Genomic DNA, 21,365 nt, shown 5'->3' with positions numbered 1-21,365 from the left:
ACATACCTTTAGTGAGCCACATCCACTAGCTTGAGTAGCAGAGATGGATAGCTTGAGGTTGTCCTGCGAGCTTTCATTTTATCATTGTATAGGCACAGCACAGCCTGTCAGGTATAACCAGTGTAAGGAGGATTTCAGCATCTCCATCATATAGTAAGCTCCTGTCAGCAAGAAGATCCTGTGTGGTGATACACTAGTTAAATCTGACAAAGAGCATAGATTGTGTAAATCATGCTGTTTTCATTGATTATAGTCTGAGAGTCCATTAACCCTCCTTAAGGCTCCAGAAGTCACTTTCATCAATGTGAGTAGAACAAGAAAATGGTTAGTGAAGCTTTTTGTGGATTAATTCTTTGTTAGAGGATAGTGTTTTCACACATGAAAGCAATACTCAGATTTCTTTTTTCCTCCCCTGAGCGCCTGTTTACTATGACCCATGGAAGGTTAATTTTCACTTACGTTTTAGCGTATTTTAATGGACAAGAAGCTTGAAGTGTGCCTTGTGTTATACCAACTATATTAATTAAAGCAGTTCTCTGAGTGTAGAGAACTTTTTGTGTAGGGAAGAGAGATCCAAGTTTTGAGTTAGAAAGTAATTCCAACAATTAGTTTAGACTTATTTTTGCAAGGGTGCTATGGAAAGTTGTTTACACTAGAGTATTTTTTGATACTTTGCTTCTGTTCACTGTTTTTTCTTTTTCTCTGATAGTTGGGCTTTGCTGTTTTGACATTATTGTGAGAGTTTTTTTTCCCCACTGAAAAATGATACTCCCTTTCTGCTTGAGGAAATATGTGATTTACTCTATTTTTGAGCTTCAGGGCCAGTGCCTAATTTTCTTTTTATCGCATTCTTAGTTCTGTAGTAAGCAATTTCCTTTGGCTTCACTGAACAGAAATTCTTTGGAAATCATAATTATAAACTGTACATTATGACTTCCTACAGTTATTTTTAAGGAGAGAGATTATAGTGTGTAGTTTTGGACTGCTTTTATTTTATTGTCTGTGAATTTATCAATGTTTGTATATGTAGGGACTTCAGCTGATAGACTATCAACTAGAAGAGGGCAAAACATTTATATATACAAGAATTCAAAAGCAAGACATAAAATTGCCAAAGTCAAATTGCCAGTATACCTTAATCACATTTTTATCACCACATACTTCACTCTAAGGAACATATTTTCAGCCAAGTTTTATATGAAACCAATCAAGGCATCTCACAGCTCTGCAAAACATCATATATTTGGTACAGATTATCTTATAGCAATTCATAAGTGTGTTTTACTTCTTAAATGTTGGTCTAAAATGTTTATTTTGAACTAGCAGTCCATGCTAATAAATATTAGATTAGATTTGCAGGCAGGGATGTAATCAGTTTGTGCTGCAGTGCCATCAACCTGTCCAAAGATTGACTACAGAAGTGGAAATCCTTCACTAAGAAGGCCTTGTGTGAGTGCTTTTGCCAGTTGCCATAGGCAGTTCTGTATAACAATGTCGCCGTATCTATTCCCTGTGATCCAACCTGCTCCTTATTCCTTACATCTGTTGGGAAACGTATCACTTGAACAAAACTTTCCCTCAGGCAAGGAAATCCTTTAATATGACATGCAAAGCCACCCTGGTGTGTCCTCATAATCCCTACCACTGATCTTAAGGAGAAGCAAAGAAGGGAGATTTCATTGGAGTTTCCTCATGCATCAATGATGCCATTTGCAGCGCCTAAGGGATGGGAAGCACTTGGTCCTGGAAGGAAACATGGCATACTGTATGCCATTTCTCTCTACTTCCCCTTCACTTCATGGTCTATAACAGTTTGGATTCATCTCATGGCTTTCCAACATATTGGATCAGGTGTGATTGTCCTGGAGTTCCTCTATAATCAGCAAATGAGAGAATCCTATAGGTAGCACAGCTGACCCATCAGTGGAAGCTTACTCCCACAGTTAGAAGTTCAGGTTTGATACCCACAATCTGTTTCAATCTTTAATTTCATTCCCTGGTCAAGATGCAGATGCTAGCTGTCACCTGCCTAGTTGGCGGGGTGGGGGGTGAAGCATGAATGCTTTAGGGACTTCAACAGAACGCTGCTCCTCAGTGCATCTTTTCTTTGGAAGAAGACATAATAATATACTTTGAAAAGAACTCTGATGTGGAGTAGAACTGTTCACTGAAACTGGAGTAAAATGGCAGTGAGTAGTCTTAAGACATTCTATGATTTTATGATTCTGAGTTGGAAGAGACCCATCATGGAGTCCAGCTCCTGACTCAACACAGGACTGCCAATAAGTCAGACCATATGTCTGAGACAACAAGAGAGACAAGTCTTAAAGTTCCTCATTTTATTTAATTGTGGTACAACAATCATTCAGTGAAGTCGTAGCAAACCACCTCTTCATCCAAGATGCTTGTCCATCTAATAAAGATATCTATAAATTGCTGAGTTTGATTCTCAACTAGGGGTGATTTTGCTTCACTAGTAATCTATAAGTCTACTAGTGGGGTGTTCAAGGCTTGAATCTTCTTTTGCATTTATCTTTCAAAATAGCTGTTGCAGTGAATGGGCACTGAGCATAGATTAAAGGCAGAGTCCAGTCAATATTTGCAAAGTACTTTGGAGTACTTGTGCATGAAAGACAACACATTAGGTCAATATTGTTTTTATTCTGAGTTAAATCCTGAAATCTGTACTTCAAATGTTTGCAGTTTCTGAGCTGAGGAGATGTATGTATGAAAAGATTTTACTTGGACTGGATTTGCTTGCTTACTTGTTGATCCCAAGTGAAGTGAAGATGTTTTTGTTTTGCTTGGCTGGGGAAAAAATAGCAACAGCCCTTCCTACCTGCAGTCTCCCTGTTTTCTAGCTGAAAAGAGCAGGCCAGCTCAGAAAAGGAAAACAAATTTGAGTTTGTTGACAGTTAGTAAAGAAGGAAAAAAAAATGGCTCGTGTTTTGACATTTACCAATGTACAGATGCCTTTTTAGGACATACCGTTGTTGTGTAAGCCAGATGTAACACTGCTTTCACTCTTTCCTGGGCACTGTTGCACCTCAGCAGTGAGGCCACATTACAGCCATGCCCAGCAGTGACATTATACTCTGGGGATGGCTGTTTATTAGTGCAAAACTTGCATATTAAGTAGTTGATGTTAATGCTGTAGTAGCTGTCAACTAGAAAAGTGGAATATTTTATTTTTCTCCCTCTCTGACCACTGATCAAACAGCAAGGGCATGCATCTGCATTCTGCTGTTGAGGAGAGAAAAAAAAAAAAAAAAAAGCCAAGTGAACCAGAGTAGAACCAGGTGTTGCTGAGTTCTTCCTCACCCCTTGTCTCCACATTGCAGCTCTCAGCTTGGGCTGATGTGTGGAAGGGTGAAGAGAAGTGCTAAGAGGCACAGTGTCTTCCTCTCTTCTCCAGTCTTCTTTTCCTATCTTTAAACGTCTCCCCTTTTTACACTCTCTGCAGTGAGTATATCATTTATCAGTTAATAAGTTGTCTGACAAGATAGCCACTTTGTACCTAATTGTTCAGTTTATTTATGTATTATTGATGAGCCCGGTCTTGAACTCTACTTTCCTTAGAGGCTGCTTGATAAATCTGCTGGCTAATCCTATCTAAGATGCTGAATTACCTGCTGTAGCATAATACACGGCACTGCTTTTACTTTGTATTCTTAAAAGGAGCTGGTTATACTTTTTCCAGTGATCTGTGTTTAACAGTAAGAAATAAAATCAGATACATAATTCACATTGCTCTCTGTGTTAACAAAAGATCTTCAGTGATGCACGGCATGAAATACTTGCTTAGCTTTTAAATCAATGTTCTGACTATTTCAGCTTGTAAGGGCTCACGCAGCTAAAAGAACTTCTGAACTGCGGAATCTTATGTGTAAAAACATTAGGTGCGTCAAAACACTTACAAAACTGTGTATTACTAATATGACCCGAATATATTGGAAAATTAACCACATTGTACTTTCCAAGGCAGTAGTTACTATTGCAAATGAATGAATAAAACACCAAATTAATTTTCTATCAAAACATTAATCTAATGACAGCACTGTTTTTTTTACTCTGTTATTATTTCTGAATGTTTGACTTGTAGACACTGACATAAGGGAAAGTTGGGAGCATTAAAAGAACTATGTAACGCATGGAGAAACAATATGAAGCAGTGATACCATATGACTAACTACTTATGAATTCCGCTATTAAAACTCTGGAGCCTCTGCAGAATTGTAGAGCGCCTTAATACCTGTCTTAAATGACTTGCACTAAACAGATTGTTCGTGATGCTGAAAAAGACTGTGATGAACGTGTGAGCCTGTTTAGTGAAAGAATGGAAGAAAAACAAGCTGCACATCAAGTAGGGATTCATTTACTGAGCTCGATTCATGGATGTTCCTCTTGATGTTAGTTTTGAAATCAATTGAATTATGTCAGTTTTTGGTGGTTTTGTTGCTGTTTTGGTTTTGGGTGGTCTTTTATGGAGCCAGGAGGTGGACTTGATGATCAGGTCTCCAGGGAGACCTGAGAGCAGACTTTCAGTATCCCAAGGGGGACTATAAGGAAGAAGGGGACAGACTCTTTGTCAGGGTCTGTTAAGATAGGACAATAGAAGATGGTTTCAGACTAAAGGGGAGGTGATTTAGATGTAATATAATGAAAACATTTTCTACAATAAGGACATTGAAGCACTGGAGCAGGTTACCCAGAGAAGTGACGGATGCCCTGTCCCTCAAGACAGATCAGAGTGGACGGGGCTGGCCCTGGGCAACCTGATATAGTTGTAGGTGTCTCTGTTCATTGCAGGGGAGTTGGACTGGGTGACCTTCAAAGGCTGAACTCAAATGATTCTATGGTTCTTGTGGGTCCCTTCCGACTTGAGATGTTCTGTGATTCTGTGATACTAGCACAGATGTCAACCGCTACCCTGACACAGGCCCTGCTTGTGAAAAGGTGTTTCATTCTGATTTGTATTCTAATTAAGGAGAAATAATCTTACATTCTGGAATAGAATCAATTAGTGCTTTGTGTATGTTTTTAATGTGAGAGAGAAGGAGCCAAATATGTTTTTGATAGTTTATGCAGCTTTTGTGTTCCTGCTGAGGTTGTATATGTGCAAATCATGGCATGATTTATCAATTTGATTTTCTGTATTCCCTCTTTTTTTTTTTTGACTTAATAATTATAGATTAAGATATTCTATGTTTGGAAAGTTTATCTTGGAAATGACTTGACCATGTGAAGAAAATGTATTCTAAGTATATATAGTAGAGTCATAATCTCAGGTACAACCTCTGAAGCTGTAGTTTCAGCGAGTTTCTCTTTAACTTCAAAACTGCTTATATACATTTCAGTCTTTGAAATACAAAGACATTTTAAAACAAAAATTATTAAAGACATTTATTTCAAGTGTAATGCGCACTCATTTAATGCTTTTTAGGCATAGCAGATTATGATAATTTTCATCACAGATGTTATCAAATCAGAAGGGTGATGCATTAAAAATTCAGTACCTTATAGAGAGGTGATAGAATATAATACAGGACTCTAAAATGATAAGGCAGATTTTCCATGACATTAATGTTACAGAGTACTTTCGCTGATTAATAAAATGTGTGAAGAGTCTGAGTAGGCTATGAGATTGCTGAAGTTAAACAACAATTATTGTACAACTGGGTAAAACAGAAGCAGATACTGTGGTGCTGTGGGAAAATGAAGCATCAAAAGCTAATAAGAAGCCATTTTTATATCATAAAAGCATAAAAACAGCTCCATCAAGCTTTAATCACATTGTTATATTATGTATTTATTGTAAAATTATATCAGCTCATTAACAGTGGTTATAACAAAGATAGCATATGCAAAGTTTTCTTCTGTTTCAGTGCACTGAATGCATGGACTGCTGTGAATTGTAAGATTATCCTTCCAAAAGCATCCCTTCTGAGATTTAAATGTTGTTTTGACATCAGTGTCATAATTCACTTCAAAAAGGTTCACAACCATTTTGCAGGGACTGGTAGTTCTGATGCCAGCTGCTTTGCCCCAGAGGAAGGGCAGGAGAGCATGTGCTCACTTTGTCCACAGCTCTTCTCCTAGCCATAGATGAGTAGCTGTGTCCCTCTGAGTAGTGGCAAACAAAAGGTTTTCCTTAAGAAAAAGTCAGGACCAGGATGTTGTTTCTATTCAAAGCAGGAAAGACCAATACTAGCACACAAATCCTGTGTGTGAGTCCTTAGCTAGATACTGGAGAGATTAATCAAGCATATTAGGAATGTTTATGGTGATAAGCAATACTGCAAGGCTATCCTAAAACTATGCAGCTGTGGTGCACAGTTGATGTGGTATTAAGGGAAGAGCAGAATAGGACTGTACTGGGGCTTCCCACAATGCTTCTGCATACTTGAACTGTTGTGTTCTGGCAAAGGAGCATTTTTATTTTTATTTTTTATTTTATTTTTTAAATTTTATTTTTGCATGTAAAAAGTGTTTAAAAGTTTCATTTTCATTATAAGATTCATCTTGGAGTTCTCAAGAAATGTTGTCAATTTGAAAAAAGCATACAGCAGTGATTGGGCCAGAACCTTGGGAGCTGTCTTCACCATTTTCATAGATCTACCCTAACTATCTGGCAACTTTCCACATTGACCTGTATAGGTCAAGTGAAGGTTTCAGAGGTTTTATTTATTAAGATCTGAGAGAAAAAAAAAAAAAAAAGCAAAGTGTATTCTAAATAATGTTTGTAGGTAGGAAGAGACTGATGCATACTCACAATCTGGGTGAACCCTGTATTGAAACTGTGCTGAAAAACTATCTTGGAACAGAGAACTTGGATTTGTCTACAGATACGTTCATTTTATAGTTGTCATGACAAGACCTTGTCAACAGATGCCTGTGTTTTGCTAAAACCTTGCAATTAGTCATTTTTGTTACCATCCTCTCCAGGTCTCAACTAGCTGTACCTAATAAAATCTTATCTGACTGCTAAATAATTTGGTTTACCAGAAATTTAAGCTGATCATGCTTGGCAAGTACTTCACTGTTTTATGGCTATTCCTGTACATTTCTGAGATATTGAGCCCTATCTCATCTCAAATTTGAATGAGTGCTTGGTTTTAGTCTTACAGTCTCATCTGCTTCAACAGGATAATTTTTAATGCTTATGCTCTAGTGACCTGCTACATTGGTGTAGGGTGCTCAAGTCCTTTAATGGTCAAGTCTTTTGTATATTTTTAAAAATTATAAGTATAGAGTGGCTTTCTTTTCCTTATGGTTTTAATCATGAAGCATAGCAGTATGTGGACAAGACTTGCTAGTTATCTGATGACAGTTGTTACCTTTAAGATTTTTTCAGAATAATGGTAGAGTTTTGCTTATGCTTTTGTTGCTGCTGTTATAGTAGCCCATTTTATTTCTAAGTTTCTTCTGTGTAGAAGCAGATGTACTTTCCCACAGGAGCTATATATACACCCCATTCTCTCTATAAATAACATAGTGGGTCAAATTCTGTCCATGGGTCCCTGAACACAGCTCCCAATGTAGTCATGCAAGTGAATGTTTTTGTCCTATTTGTGCAAAACTCATTTGCTAAGATCTGTGGAGTCTTCTGCCATAAAGAAGCGCAGGGAGCTCTGCATCGGGATATATAAAACCTGCTTTTTTTTTTTTTTTTTTTTCCATCTTCTGTTCTCTGCAGATCTTTTTGATTAAGCTTTTACACTTTATTATATAATTTAACATTTGAAATGATAAGACCGAGATGAATATCAATGAAAAATTACTCAAACTCAGAATTAAGGGCCCTATTGTCTTATCATTCTATCTGATTCAGTTCCCGTCCAAATGGCGATGGTGAAATTCCCCTCCCTGACCAGGATGCAGGATTAGACCTTGTTGTGGAACAGGCCAGATGTGTTGGGATTAGAAAATATTGCAAGCCTACCAGGTTAAACAAATTTGCTCAGCAACTGTGGTCTGAAAAATAAAGGACTACTCTTATTAGTTATTCAAACCTTTCCACCTTATCACCCTGTCTTCCCAGTGGTTGGCTACATCTATAATTTAGTATGGATTGAGTAAAATAATAACAAAAGCATTTGCCACTTTGTTCTCGATATGTTTATTTAACGCGTGTTCAATATGCAAGAGTAGTTTAGCATGGGAGTCCAGACTACAGTGTGTTGTGGCTTTTTTTTTTTAATTTTATTTAACACCCAAGGTTAAAAGGAGCAGGAGCCCAGCCGAGTGAGTTCAGAGTTCATCTCTGCATGCTCACTGTCTTCCATTTAAATGTACACAAAAGACTAATATAGTACCCACTCTCCCCTGGGCTGTCTTTGATACGTTCTGCTGTGCCCAGGCTCTGCCACTCCTCCTATCAGTCTGATCCTACTTCTATTAGCCCGCTGTGCTCAGCACTGTAACCTCATTCAGCTAGCTCTCTGCATGAAGGCTAACAACTTCAAGGCTCTGTCAGGCACTGACACATGCAGGCTCCAAGCGGGAAGCTAAACACCCCCCTTCACCTCCTCTCCTGTTCCACATTAACCTCTATTAAGTGCAGGAAAAACACAAATGGCTGTAGTGCTATCATTCAGGTTTTAACTACCAGTGTATATTTAGACATTCAGCCTGTCTGCCACCTCTGAGAATGTATTCGGAAAACCCTATGGTTCTTCCCCTTTCTCACAACCAGCACAATAAATAACGAGCTCACTAAGGGAATACAGTGATGTAAGGTCTAGTGTAGATATTTATGACACAAATAAGAATCTGAAAGAAAATTTTGACACTGCTGCTTATACTCTTTGGAGAGATGGTATGTCTTATAAATGGTAAATAACATAAAAATGGTCTAATTTTAGGGGAATCAAGTAGGGTGTTTTCAAAACACTTCCACTTTGAAAGGCAGGCTGTGGGAATGCCATAGTGCAGTGCTAGCCTGCTATCATGCCTTGATCCAAGCACTGAATCCTACACATATCAAAGTCATTTGTGTGCTCAGGGCAGAGAGAGTTTTGTCACAGTTGATGTTTTTTTTTTTTTCTCGCTATAGATGTCTGACAGCAGTTCTCTGAGAAGCAGCACCCTCACTTCCAGCTCCATGGCACACTGACTGTGCCAATCCAGCTCACTGCTCACTCCAGTGAGCCATGGAGATTGGGGCAGATTCCTTCCCAACTCCACCAGGGAGCAAAAACCACCTGCTGGCATCATAGCTATCTGTGGTTGTGTCTAAGCAAGGCCTCCAGTCGCATCTTGACTCTCTCATGAAGGGCAGGCCCCTGGAAGATGACGTTTACTGTGCAAAAAAGTGATGTGTCCAAGGCAGCAGGGTGTTTGTTCTGCCACAAAAGTAGTAGATAACAATATGCTTAGCTCGCACATCAATGTACTTGAATTACTTCAATGTATCCTACCCAACATTCATAGTTTAGACAATAAGAGAATGAAAACATAGGATTCATAAAGCATTTTCCTTATACTTCACTCTTGAAAGACAATTAATTTAATTTAAATGAATAAAAATAATAATCTCGGGACATATCAGTTCTTCTCTACAGCTTTGAATGTCGAACTTTCTGTGACTTGGAAGGCCATTATTGTTTTTGGCGGGACTTCTCCAGTCCTTCCAGCAGTGATTGACCTGCCTTGGGCCGTACAGGCACATCCACATTAAAGTGATTTATAAAGTGATTTAATTCGGATTTGGTATGGTGCTGCATTCAGGCATTTTCACCCAATTTATAGTAATCCAATAATCTCCACTATCAAAAAACACTTCTGGAAGGAGGGAGGGAAGACAGCAGAACAGAGACAATCAAAGTCAATTGTACTAGATTGTTTTTTTTGACAATTTTCCTGTGATGCTCCTTCAGCAAGGTGTCAAGCCCCTTTCCTGGAAAGGTTGCCTGTCTGGAATACATTACTGTAACCTGTCTTGGGCAAATTTAAACATGTGTTCAGTACAGAATACAAAATGGAGTTCAGGAGACAAAACAGTTTCAATTTAATACAGATATACTACTCTCCCAAACTGCGTGGAAGAAGAGGATTTCTATCATGCAGCACTGTTTACAAGGCATCTCCATTTTGTTTGATAGTTCATAACAAGATTGGCTGTTTCTTTAGTGTGGTCATTTGTTGATTTATGTTGCATCCCATCATTATTTTTGTCGCATTTCAGTATCTCTGAGTAAAATAAAACATTCTGTATGTCATTGAGCCACCTGTGACAGTTTACTCTTGTTATTTGGTTTAAAATGTACAAAATTGCCTAGTTTTAAAGCTTTTTCAGGATTAGTGCTTCTAGATCATGTTAGTTACAAATGGTATCTATAAGCTGTAAAAGCTAAACTCACTGAATAACTAGAAATGAATGATCTTTTTCTACAGTGTTCTTCTGACATTTTTCTAAAATATACTAACAAATTATTGGAGGACTGTTAGAGCGAGGTGAGCTATAATTAAAGAGTTTGGCTGAAGTTTAAAATTAAATCTTGTTTCTAGTTCCAATCTAGGGTGATAGAACTTTGTATTCAGATTACAACTAATAACACAGGTTTTGAAGATTGTTAAGATCCTTCAAAGAAACTATGATGTCTGGTCCATGTGTCTTTACACAGCAGCTGAACTTATTATATACAGCACCCTCCACCAATCAGATGATTTCTCTTCTTGTTTCTCATCCTTTATTTCAGAGTATTTCTGCTGAGATACAACCTGTGCATGAAATGCTGTCGCTCAATGCTTCCCCTCAGCCCATCCACAAGTTTATTTTGGTTTGAAAAGCCATATCCACTAGTGTTCATCATGCTTCCATGTCTACACTACAGCTGGACAAGTTGTAGTACTATCACATTGTGCTGCTTTCCGATATAAACTAGGAGAAGCTTAGGTCAGCACTGAGGCAAAGAAACATGCGGTTGATTTTCTTTTTTAACCTTAAGTAGTGTAACTATACCTGCAGAGCTTAGGGCATATATAGCTATGTGTACAAAGAGAAGCAAATTGGCAGTTTCCTCAGAAAATGGTAAGTATGGATGAAAAGGAATAATAAAATAAACCCTTGTAGATTCTCCCAACAACAGCAAAGAAGTGTGAGGTAGCAAGGATGCAGTGATAAAAAAGAGGAGGGGGAATTAATTTTCCCTGTAATCCAGATAGCACAGATAACCCTTGCAATGAAGACAAAGTGAATAATCAATAATATTCTTTAAGTTTTCTTCTTTGTTTGATTATATGCAGCCTACTTATAATAACTTTGTTACATAGTCATACATAAAGAGTGAAAAATACAATCTTTGCAGGCTTGTTACTTCGTAATCATCATTATAAATAAATGCTGGCAGATTTGCCTGCAACGTAAGTGGGGGATGAAAACAGGTTTCCTGCCATTGTGCAACTGATGCTATGCCATGCTCATGGGGGACCAAAGCCAACTTTGGGACCTTGGCTATGTTTGATAAAGCAATCTGGACATTTGCTGAACTCTGTCATAGCTCTTGCATCAGTAAGAGTCAGGCATTGTTTATGTAAGTTTCTAACGTACATGAATAAATGGAGTTTTATAGCAGTGCTTGGATGTTTTGCGCATGTTGCTTGCTAAATGTCTTGCCAAATTGTCTTAAATATGGTTACTCTCTGGAGATTTCTTAATGACCATGTGAAATGTTGCCTATATATTTTATTTCTAATACTTACTTAATATGATGAATTCTGAATATGCATTAAAAACAGCTCCCAGTTATGTATATTTTCATATTAAAATGCAGTCATATTCTTAGTTTACTCTCACCCAAACTTCTCATGCAGTTACACTTTAATATGAAAAGAAATGTTGTCAAGAGTATTTATTATCACACATCAGAATATTGTATTAGCATTCACTTTTAATAGATTAAAATGAAAGATTTTGAAGTCTGCCCTTAATGATACTGAATGTTCTTGGAGACAGATTGGAAAGCTTTAGATGAAGTGTCATATGATATATGTATACATATATATATATATATATATGTATACATATATCATACATAGGTTCACAAAAGACAGTTCATTTAACTGCCTTTCTTTGTATTTCATCTCTTGTTTGAATGAATCATCCAGGTTAAGTGACATTTGTGCAGTTTATTTGCTTGAGATCAAGCACAGTGAGTGGTAGGGAAGTTTAGGATATACAAGGTTCTTGTAGACCTGGGATGATTAAAATAAGATGATTTTGGAGGCGTGATTGGAGGTGTCTTTGGCTTACATCTGCTGATCTGTTGATTCACTTTCTACTTGGATAGGCTACTTGAACTGCTGTCTCAATATGGTACGAGGTGGGGATCTTATGACTTAAGCTGTCCTGGAGGAGAATTAAAAGATGCAGTGCTGCAGAGCCTGCAGGTTAAAAATCAGTATATAGAATGCTAAAATAATTTAATAATAGAATCATAGATTTGCTCAAGTTGGAAAAGACCTTAAAGATCATCAAGTCCAATTGCAACCTAACCATACTACCCTAATTCTAACAACCCTCTGCTAAATCATGGCCCTGAGCACCACATCCAAATGATTTTTAAACACATCCAGGGATGGTGGCTCAACCACCTCCCTTGGGAGCCTATTCCAGTGCTTAATTTCCCTTTCAGTATAGAAGTTTTTCCTGATATCCAACCTAAACCTTAATGCAACACTGGAGAAGGCATTAATTTCTGAAGTTAAGGGGCTTGTTTTGGAAGTTTGATGCACCTGGGATAAAGAAATTTTAGGATTTTTTAGTTGATCAAATTGTTAGCATTTTTTTTCATGGTTTATTGTATCAGTGTGGTCTAGTCTCGTGTTCTTGGAAGTGACAGTGCACTGCATCAGTATCTCTGAACTTCTTTTTGTTATTGAAGGCTTGTACATTTTTATCATGTATCTGTAGAACCATAAAATATCCAGAGTTGGAAGGGACCCACAAGGGTCACTGAGTCCAACTCCTGGCTCCACACTGGACCATCTAAAACCAAAGCCAAAATATGAGGTTTTGAGAGCATTGTCCAAATGTGTCTTGAACACCAGTAGCTTGGGGCTTTGACCACTGCACTGGGGAGCAGGTTCCATGCCTGACCACCCTCTGGTGTAGAACTTTTTCCTAACCCCTAGACTGACTCTCTCCTGGTGCAGACCTTGACATTTCTGTTGAGAGCTGCCCCTCCACTCCCTGTGAGGAGCTGCAGCCTCCACGAGGCCTCCCCTCAGCCTCCTCTGCTCTGGACTGAACAAACCAAGGGACTTCAACCACTCTTCATTCACCTTGCCCTCCAGACCCTTCACCATCTCTGTAGTCCTCCTTTGAACACTCTCTAATAGTACGATTTCCTTCTTACTCAGCACCCAAACTTGCACTCAGTGAGGCCACACAAATCACAGTAGGACCATTTCTTCCCTGCTTGGAGCCAATGCTGGGTCTGGTACACCCCAGGATATCATTGGCCCTTTTGGCTGATGGGGCACACTGCTGACTCAGATTGAACTTGCTGTCAACCTGAACCTCCAGATGTGTTTCCACAGGGCTGTTTTCCAAACTCTCATCCACCACCCTGTATATATATCCAGGGCTGTCCCATCCTAGGCACAGAATTTAGCACTTACTCTCATGAAACTGCATGCAGTTGGTGATTGCCCAGTCCTCAAGTTTGTCAAGATCTCTCAGCAAGGCTCCTCCATCCTTGACAGAATCAACAGCTTTTCCCAATTTAGTGTTATCCCCAGACTTACTTGGTTTACCTTCAAATCCTGTAAACAAGTCATTAAAAAAATCATTAAAGAGAACTGGCCCTAAAATGGAAGAACTCTACTCGATACTGGTTGCCAGCCTGGTGTTCTATGACACTTGGAGCCTGATCTGTCTGACAGATGTTCACCCATCGCGTTATTTTTTTTATCTAGCTATACGCTCAATGTTTTGTCCAAAAGGATATTGTGAGAAATGGTATTGAAAGCTCTACCGATATCCAAAAACATTACATCAACTGGCTTCTCTTGATCAATTAGGTGGGCAATCTTGTCATAAAAGGATATTAAATTTTTTAAACAGGACTTTCCTGTTACAAACCCATATTGGCTGTTACCAGTGACTACATTGTTTTTCAGATATTTTTCAACAACTCCCAGAATAATCTTTTCCATAATATTGCTAGGCACCAAAGTGAGGCCTATAATTACCAGGATCTTCTTTCTTGCCTTTTTTGAAAACTGGGACATCTGCCAGCTTCCAGTCAACTGGGACCTCTAAGATTCCTGAAACTGCTGAAAAATAATTGAGAGCAGTCTCTCAATGATATCGGCCAGCTCTTTGAGTATCCTGGGTTGAATCCCATTGGGCCCCATAAGTTTGTGTGCAATCAGTTGGAGCAGCAAATCCCATGCGTATTTGGAGATGGCTGGGAGTTCTTCATTATTGCACAGTCCTCCAACTTGGGGCTCCATGATGCCCTGGATGCATCATCATGTTGAAAGCAGAGGTGAAGAAGGCACTGAATGTCTCTGCTTTCTCTAACCCCTACTTGTGAGATGACCATTCTCATCAACTAATGGACAAAGGTTATTTCTGGACCTCCTTTTGCTGTAATGTATTTTTTGAAAAGTCTTTTATACTGTCCCCCATAGTACTGGCTGGCTTCAAGTCTAATTGGGTTGATGGGAGAGGTCATCTGTAATCCACACTTCTTTGATAGAGATGATGAATAAACTCAGTACTGAAGTAAACTTTTTTTTTTTTCCAACAATTTAGGTTTACATAAATCATAATTTCCTTATTTTAGAAACATTCTAGTAAACATTAAGAACTTGTTCCTAAATACCTGCTGTAGAAAATGTATATGTATATGCTTTGTCCTTGAAGTTTACAGTTGGTTTGCAGGCTTGTGTCTGTTGTCTACAGGACCACCAAGGAGTGATGCACCACACTGCACTAGTGCTGTAAATGTTTTTACATTTATAGTGTTTACTATAGCTGTAAATGTTATACACGTACTAATATGGAGGACAGCGTTAGTGCCAGCTAATACAGCATGCATTCTGCAAAACACTACAAAAAAATCACTTTCCATCAACTCTTATTAAACTATACAACCTGATATACAATATTCTAACTTCTAACAAAGTTTAAAGAGTACAGTGACTAAATTCCATGTTCAAATATTGTAGAAATTAGGTAATAAATCAAACAACTTCTGGGAATTTTTAGATATTAACAGACCTCCCTGATTTTGCAGACATTATGCATCAATATATATTTTTTTTAGAATTTACCCTAACAAATTGATCCAAAATGTTGCAGAAGATCATTTCTCATTTGAGGCACTAAAGGCTAGGAAGTCAAACTTTAGGTACAGATATTTTTTTTTTCACTTTCATTGATACGTAGTTACTTCAAGCTTGCAGACCATATTAGAACTGAAGAATTTCAGAGCTAAATAGAGGGCCTCACGCAATAGGAAATGCTGAGGTTCAAGATCCTACCAGTGCTTGAAGGACTGGTAGTAACAAGGCACTGATCAGATAGGAAGGTGGTCCAAGAACAACACGAGGAATGATGCAAATTTCCAAGGTTTGTGGAAAACTGACTTTAGCTAAATTTTTTCTGTGAATGCAGATTTGGTGATTGTAAGCTTGGAAGGAAAGACAGATGATCAAACATCCAAAGGAAGGAAATATTAGTATACTGATAGATCAGTATACTTCACTAAGATTCTTTTCTCAAGTCAAAGTCTCAGGTGTTACAGAAGACAAAATTAATTGAAGAAACCCTGGTCTGCATCTAGCCAATAAACATCCAAAGAAAGAATTTTCTTCAGGATTATTGCAACCAAGTATATCATATATGAGTTATGGCAATGTTTGTAATGCAAAGTAGCAAGGATATGATTTTTACAAGGGAAATTAAAAATGGGAAACTTCAGGAATCATGGTTTCCAAGGCGGATATGACCACTATAACTAGCCAGTTTAACTAGTCTGTCCATAGTATTTCTCATAAATATTTCTAAAAAAAAAATATTAAAGTTAATTTAAAAATCTGTAAGAAACTATGACTTGGTTGTTGATAATATGCTTAATTACTATCTAAAATAGGATCTTATTTCTTATTTCAGAACTGAATTTCTTTAACTTCCATCTCTTAACACTAAATCTCATTATGTCACTGTCAGAAAGACTGATGTTTTGCTATCAGGCATCTTTGTGGAGTCTAAGTACCAATTGCAGTGATCAGAACACTTGACAGTCTTTTGCCTGACGAGGTGAATGAGTTGAGTCCCTGCTGGCCTTATACTGGAGTGCTTGGTTTCTGATAGCAGGCAGTGAAATACCTTCTCAGAATTTCATCTTTCAATTTATTTGCACAGAAAAAAAAAAAATCACTAAAGAAACAGCATTTTATTCCATTGTTCAACCAATCTAGATCCTGAAAATGCTCTCCAAGATTCTGCTTTGAATGCAAATAAATAAGAATGTTCTTGAATGAGGAAACTGAAAGAAATAGGTGTATAGGTAGATGTAACAAAAAAAAAAAAAAAGATAAAAAGATCACCAATCCCTGTTTTTAAGGTCTTATCTACCTACCTCTATTTCATCAGACTTTGGAAATGCTGAACTTCCTATGGCAGATCTGTGTCTGTAACATCATCCTTTCCCTCCATGGATACTGGGATTCTGTCAGATAAGCTGTGACTACCTATTAAGTTACTGTCCAGGAAGGGCAGACCATTGTCTGCTGTGCTAACAGCTGGGACGTATTCATTCTTATGGTTGCTGTTACAAGGCTTGTAGCCTCTGGCAGAAGAGAATGAACAGCTGGAAGCTGAAACCTTTACAGCTGCTTCAGCAAACTTGTGGAACTATCTGCCAAAACTACAGTTTGACTTAGTCACCTTGCAAGTAGAATATCCTGAAAAGCTCAGGATGGAATGAGCAGTGTCCGTAGGAAATTCACTACCACCTTCACACTGTAGAGTAAAGGAAGCTCAGTCAGTTTGGGTGATTTTTTGAAAATGCCGCTGCATTATCAAAAATAGTGCCTCATTTCCAAAATATGTCACTCTGAACATTCACAGAAGGGGTCAGGTGTAAGTTATTTCAAACAGACCTTGTAACAGCTGGAAATCTGTGGTTGATGGCTGGTGATGGGAATTCCTGCTGTTGTGCATTTCTACTTGGAAGGTTTAAAAAGACTTTTCCTACCTCTGAATGGACACTGACACTGTAGTTACCCTGTTGGCACTGCCACTTGAGTGACCATGATGGAAGTTCTGTGGGGACGTTTTCCAGATGAGAATCCAACCTTAATGATTCAGTGATCATGTAAGAAATCATTAGGTTTATACTTTGTGTCATTACAGGATGAGGCATCAGTTCTGAGAGTTTTCATCCACCTACACCCTCAGTTTTTAATCATTTCCTTTTTATCACATTTCTGTTACTTTTTAATTGCAGTTGAGGGGAGAAAAAGAACAAGAAATTGCTTTGTATGCATTTCCATGAATGGTATTTAACATTTATTGAAGGATATTTTTGCAGTTCTAATTATGAAAGCTTATTTTATTCACACGTCAAGCAAACTATCCTTTTAAGCTATACATTCTGGATATACTGTTTCATACATTCAGATGTCTGAAAGCTATCTGGAAATGTATTTCCTACTTTCTGGTATGGGAACATTTCAGTATGAGGGGGCTTAATTTGTTTTGAAATTTCAACTCTTGTTCTGTTCAAAACTAAAGTTGGAATCCATTAAGATGCATTTTAGTGTGTTTTCTATTCTCATCTTCCTTTTCTCAGTAACTGTGCAATTCACTTAGCACTTCATTACAACCAACAGCAATATGTATACATGGTGCACAAAATGAACCATTTTGTTTTAAAACAGATTGCAGATGAAAGGGAACCATTCATTTCTTGCTTGCTAGCTGTAATTACTAGAGCGCTAATTACTCCAAATCACTGACATCCAGGGTCAATAAGGATGACAACAGGAACATCAAAGACAAGATGCACGCACGCAATTAGAAGTCTCTAAAACCAGGCTATAATATTGGTTTATGGCTACTGTTTTGTTTTTTTTTTTTCAGTCATTGATGAAAAATATTCAAGTTTTCTAAATGTTTACTATTATTTCCTTTGCAGTTTGACGGTGAGAACATGTACATGAGTATGACAGAGCCAAGCCAGGACTATGTGCCAGCCAGCCAGGTGGGTTAATTAATCTTCTCTGCCTTGTTTCAAATTGTAATTAAACAAATTCAAAGAATTGCATTGCAAATGAGTGGCACTATCAGTAACTGCTGCAATCAGGAATAATCATAATTTATAAACAAAGCATTTAAGCCTTGTTTCCAGTTAATGAGATAGAGTTGATAAAACAGCAGAGTTGGCGTTTGTTGAAAGATACTACCTTGTTTCCTCTCCAGAATGCAAGCAGCTGTTTTGCCAGCATGATCTTTCCTAAACAGTTGTTTTACCTTCAGGAAATAAAGTCTTTACAGGTGTATGTTATTTGTTTATCTGACTGCAGACAAGTTAATCATTATAAGCTACACATGTCACAAATAGCTTTAATTATCACTCCTAGGCCAGTTGTAGTTGAAGAACTGCATTTTTAACACTAATGGTATGGCTAAGGAACGTTGCCAATGTTACACTGTTAGCAATGGGGCTAGGGAAATGACTCAGTCTCCTGTAGCTTTCAACCCAAAAGGTTTAATGTGATGCAGATATTTATGGATATTTTTTAGTCCCCTTTTTGGGGAACCATACACTAAATTCTAGAATTTTATGTGTTAAAATTCTTTCAAAACCATTTCCACTTAAGCTGTTAGCTGCTATAGTTTTCTATAAATCTAAAGACTTTAATTATTTCTTAAAATGCAGAGTTAATTCTCTGTTAGTACATGATGGTGACAGTGGTGCAGGTTGATTACACTGTGTCATAGAAATCACCCTGAATAATTGAACTTGTGGCCTAGATCATGCGATGTCTCAGGCCCAGCAGTGGCTAGCGTGATATACCTCTTTCCAACAGGACCGAGGGATAACGTGAAGCTCTCTTATTAGGTGGGAAATACGTGTGGCTGCAAAGTAAATGTGGGTAGATGAGCTGGGCATAATTTAGAAATCAACAGCTCTGGAAAGTGACAGTACACGCAGATAAAATACCCTCAAGAAATGGGGTTCTTCAAATACTCAAGACAGGCTACTTAACCATAGCGCATAGTATGTAGGTGCGTTTGTGGCTCAGGAAGCAGGAGGCTGTATGAGGTGAATTGCACTGTTCAGTCAGGAAGACCGTCTTCAGAATGTTCCACCATGTTGCTTCCTAGTCTTCCATTGAAGTTTTTGTCAAAATACCTTTAGAGACCAACTGTACTTTGCATGTAGGATTTGTGCATGATTCAGCTTATTCAGCTAAGAACTCTCCAAGATCCAGAGGTAGTTTAGAACAGAATTGTTTGATTAAAAAATGAAAAATTATATTATTAATTTTCCTCCAACCATTAATCCAAGAACTGTACTGACAAGTTTTAGTATTACTATTAGATTAAAGCAGCATAGTATCATCTCATTTATGCCTTAAGGGTTTTGAAGTGCAAGGGCTAATTGAGTTTGTTTGAAACAGTAGAAATACAAACTCTGTGAATGATTGCTGTTATAAGGCAGCTGCTACCTCACAGAGAATCATTACATCTATCTTAAATAGTTTTGAACAAAGAATTGCAAATCCACATTATACATCAGAATTATTTTTCTTCAGTTGATATTTTTGTACTGTGTGTATGCATGTAGTTTAAATAATTTAAATGGCATATTGAAAAATTAAGAGCATAAGTTTTAATCTTTTATGCAGTTTCTGCATGTGCTAACAAGGCCCAGATTCATAGAGATATTTATGCATCTAACACATGCTGATGTCAATGGGTTCTTAAGGTATCTTTAAAGATCCAAGGTTGGATATTTTAAGTGCAAATGATTTTGTCTTCAAGGAAAACAGTCCATCAGCTCTGACGTTTCCAAATTCAAAGGTGTTAGAAAACTGTTTAGTTACTAAGGGCTGGAACCAGTAAAGAGCTTGTATACTTAGAAAATCACTGTGGCAAAGCCTAGCTTTTGGGTGTCCAGCTCCTGGGCTGAATTTAAACCCTGGGTTACTTGTCTGATCTCTCTGTCCTTTGCTGAGCGATCCATATGGCAAAGAGCTACTACAACAGCCAGGCACACACAGTGCCCATTTGAGGGAAGTTATCAGCCTTTGGCTGTTGCACCATCTTTTCTCATACAGTGGCTCTCTCCTAATGCTGCAGACATCTTACACCACTGCAGTGGATTTTTTAAGCCTGTAATAATAACTTAATATTAAAAACCCCTCATAGTAGGAGCAGAAAAAAGGGTGGCTGTTGGAAATCCTGATTCTCTCTTGTTTAGGTAACAAACTGCATGAGAAACTTTCCCAAACCTGTTCCTGATGCAGATAACTGGTGGTAATTCCTTTAAGGAATTGAGCAATTCTTTGTTGACATTATTGGATAGGTCTTCACTGATCACTATAATGTGGTGTAGTTCCTATCTCAGGTGTAAACATTCAGTGGTCACCCAAAATTGGTGAACTGGCCGCCATTTCAGTAACCAGCTGGCTGTTAAAGATGGGTTATTTTGCAGGAAGAGTAAAATATTCACTCCTGTGAAAATGAAGCATGCAAGACTGAGTGTGTTACAGGATAAGATGAGGAAGAAGGAAATATGACTGTATATCCCGATCTCTTATGTTTTCAGATCTATTTGCTCATTTTCCTCTCATTGTTACTGAATGTAGAAAAACTCTAGTCCTGTAAGAAGAGATGAGAAGATTTTCTCTCCCAGATAAAGCTCTAGTCACTTAATCCATAGAGTTTTCAGTTTCCATTTTCCAGCTGTGCTCATGAGCTTTGAAGTTGCATGACTTCAGGGAGAGGAGTGCAAGCTTCCTCCCATCCCCAATAACTCAGATGTTCCCTTGAGAGGTCAGAGGTGAGGAACAGAAACCAGTCAGAATAAGTGAATTCAGTTCTCTACTTCTCTCCGTGGATGCACATCTGTTAACAAAAATATGAATCCCATGTTGGGAGAGGCATGGCTGTATCAGAAACTTTTATTTAAGCTATGATCATGATGACTGGGTCAGGTGTGAACTTCGTTTTCTGATTTCAGAGAGTGACCCAGCTTATTTGGGAGGTATGTTGGCAGAGTGGGTCGTGATACAGAGCATCAGAGAGCAAGGAATTTCCTTTAAGTACTCTTCAGGATTACGTGACTGTAGAGGCAGAATTTTTGGAGTCTTGGTACACGCTGACATACTCACCTCCT

General features: G+C 38.0%; 1 protein-coding gene across 3 annotated transcripts in view; it reads left to right on the top strand.

The window, feature by feature from the left end:
- Positions 1-21,365, top strand: part of TOX (thymocyte selection associated high mobility group box) — a 221,473-nt gene that overhangs the window by 95,813 nt on the left and 104,295 nt on the right. For all 3 annotated transcript variants that reach the window (XM_085221160.1, XM_085221159.1, XM_085221161.1), the window contains one exon: positions 18,156-18,221. In XM_085221160.1, the coding sequence (XP_085077286.1) occupies positions 18,156-18,221 (66 nt within the window). The remainder of the gene's footprint in view (positions 1-18,155; positions 18,222-21,365) is intronic.

This window comes from Meleagris gallopavo, chromosome 3 (assembly GCF_905368555.1).
Source record: "Meleagris gallopavo chromosome 3, MGAL_WU_HG_1.1, whole genome shotgun sequence".
In the NCBI taxonomy this organism is placed as follows: Eukaryota; Metazoa; Chordata; class Aves; order Galliformes; family Phasianidae; genus Meleagris; species Meleagris gallopavo.
The sequence above is the reverse complement of the archived record's forward strand: the minus strand, read 5'-3'. Positions and strand labels throughout refer to the sequence as shown.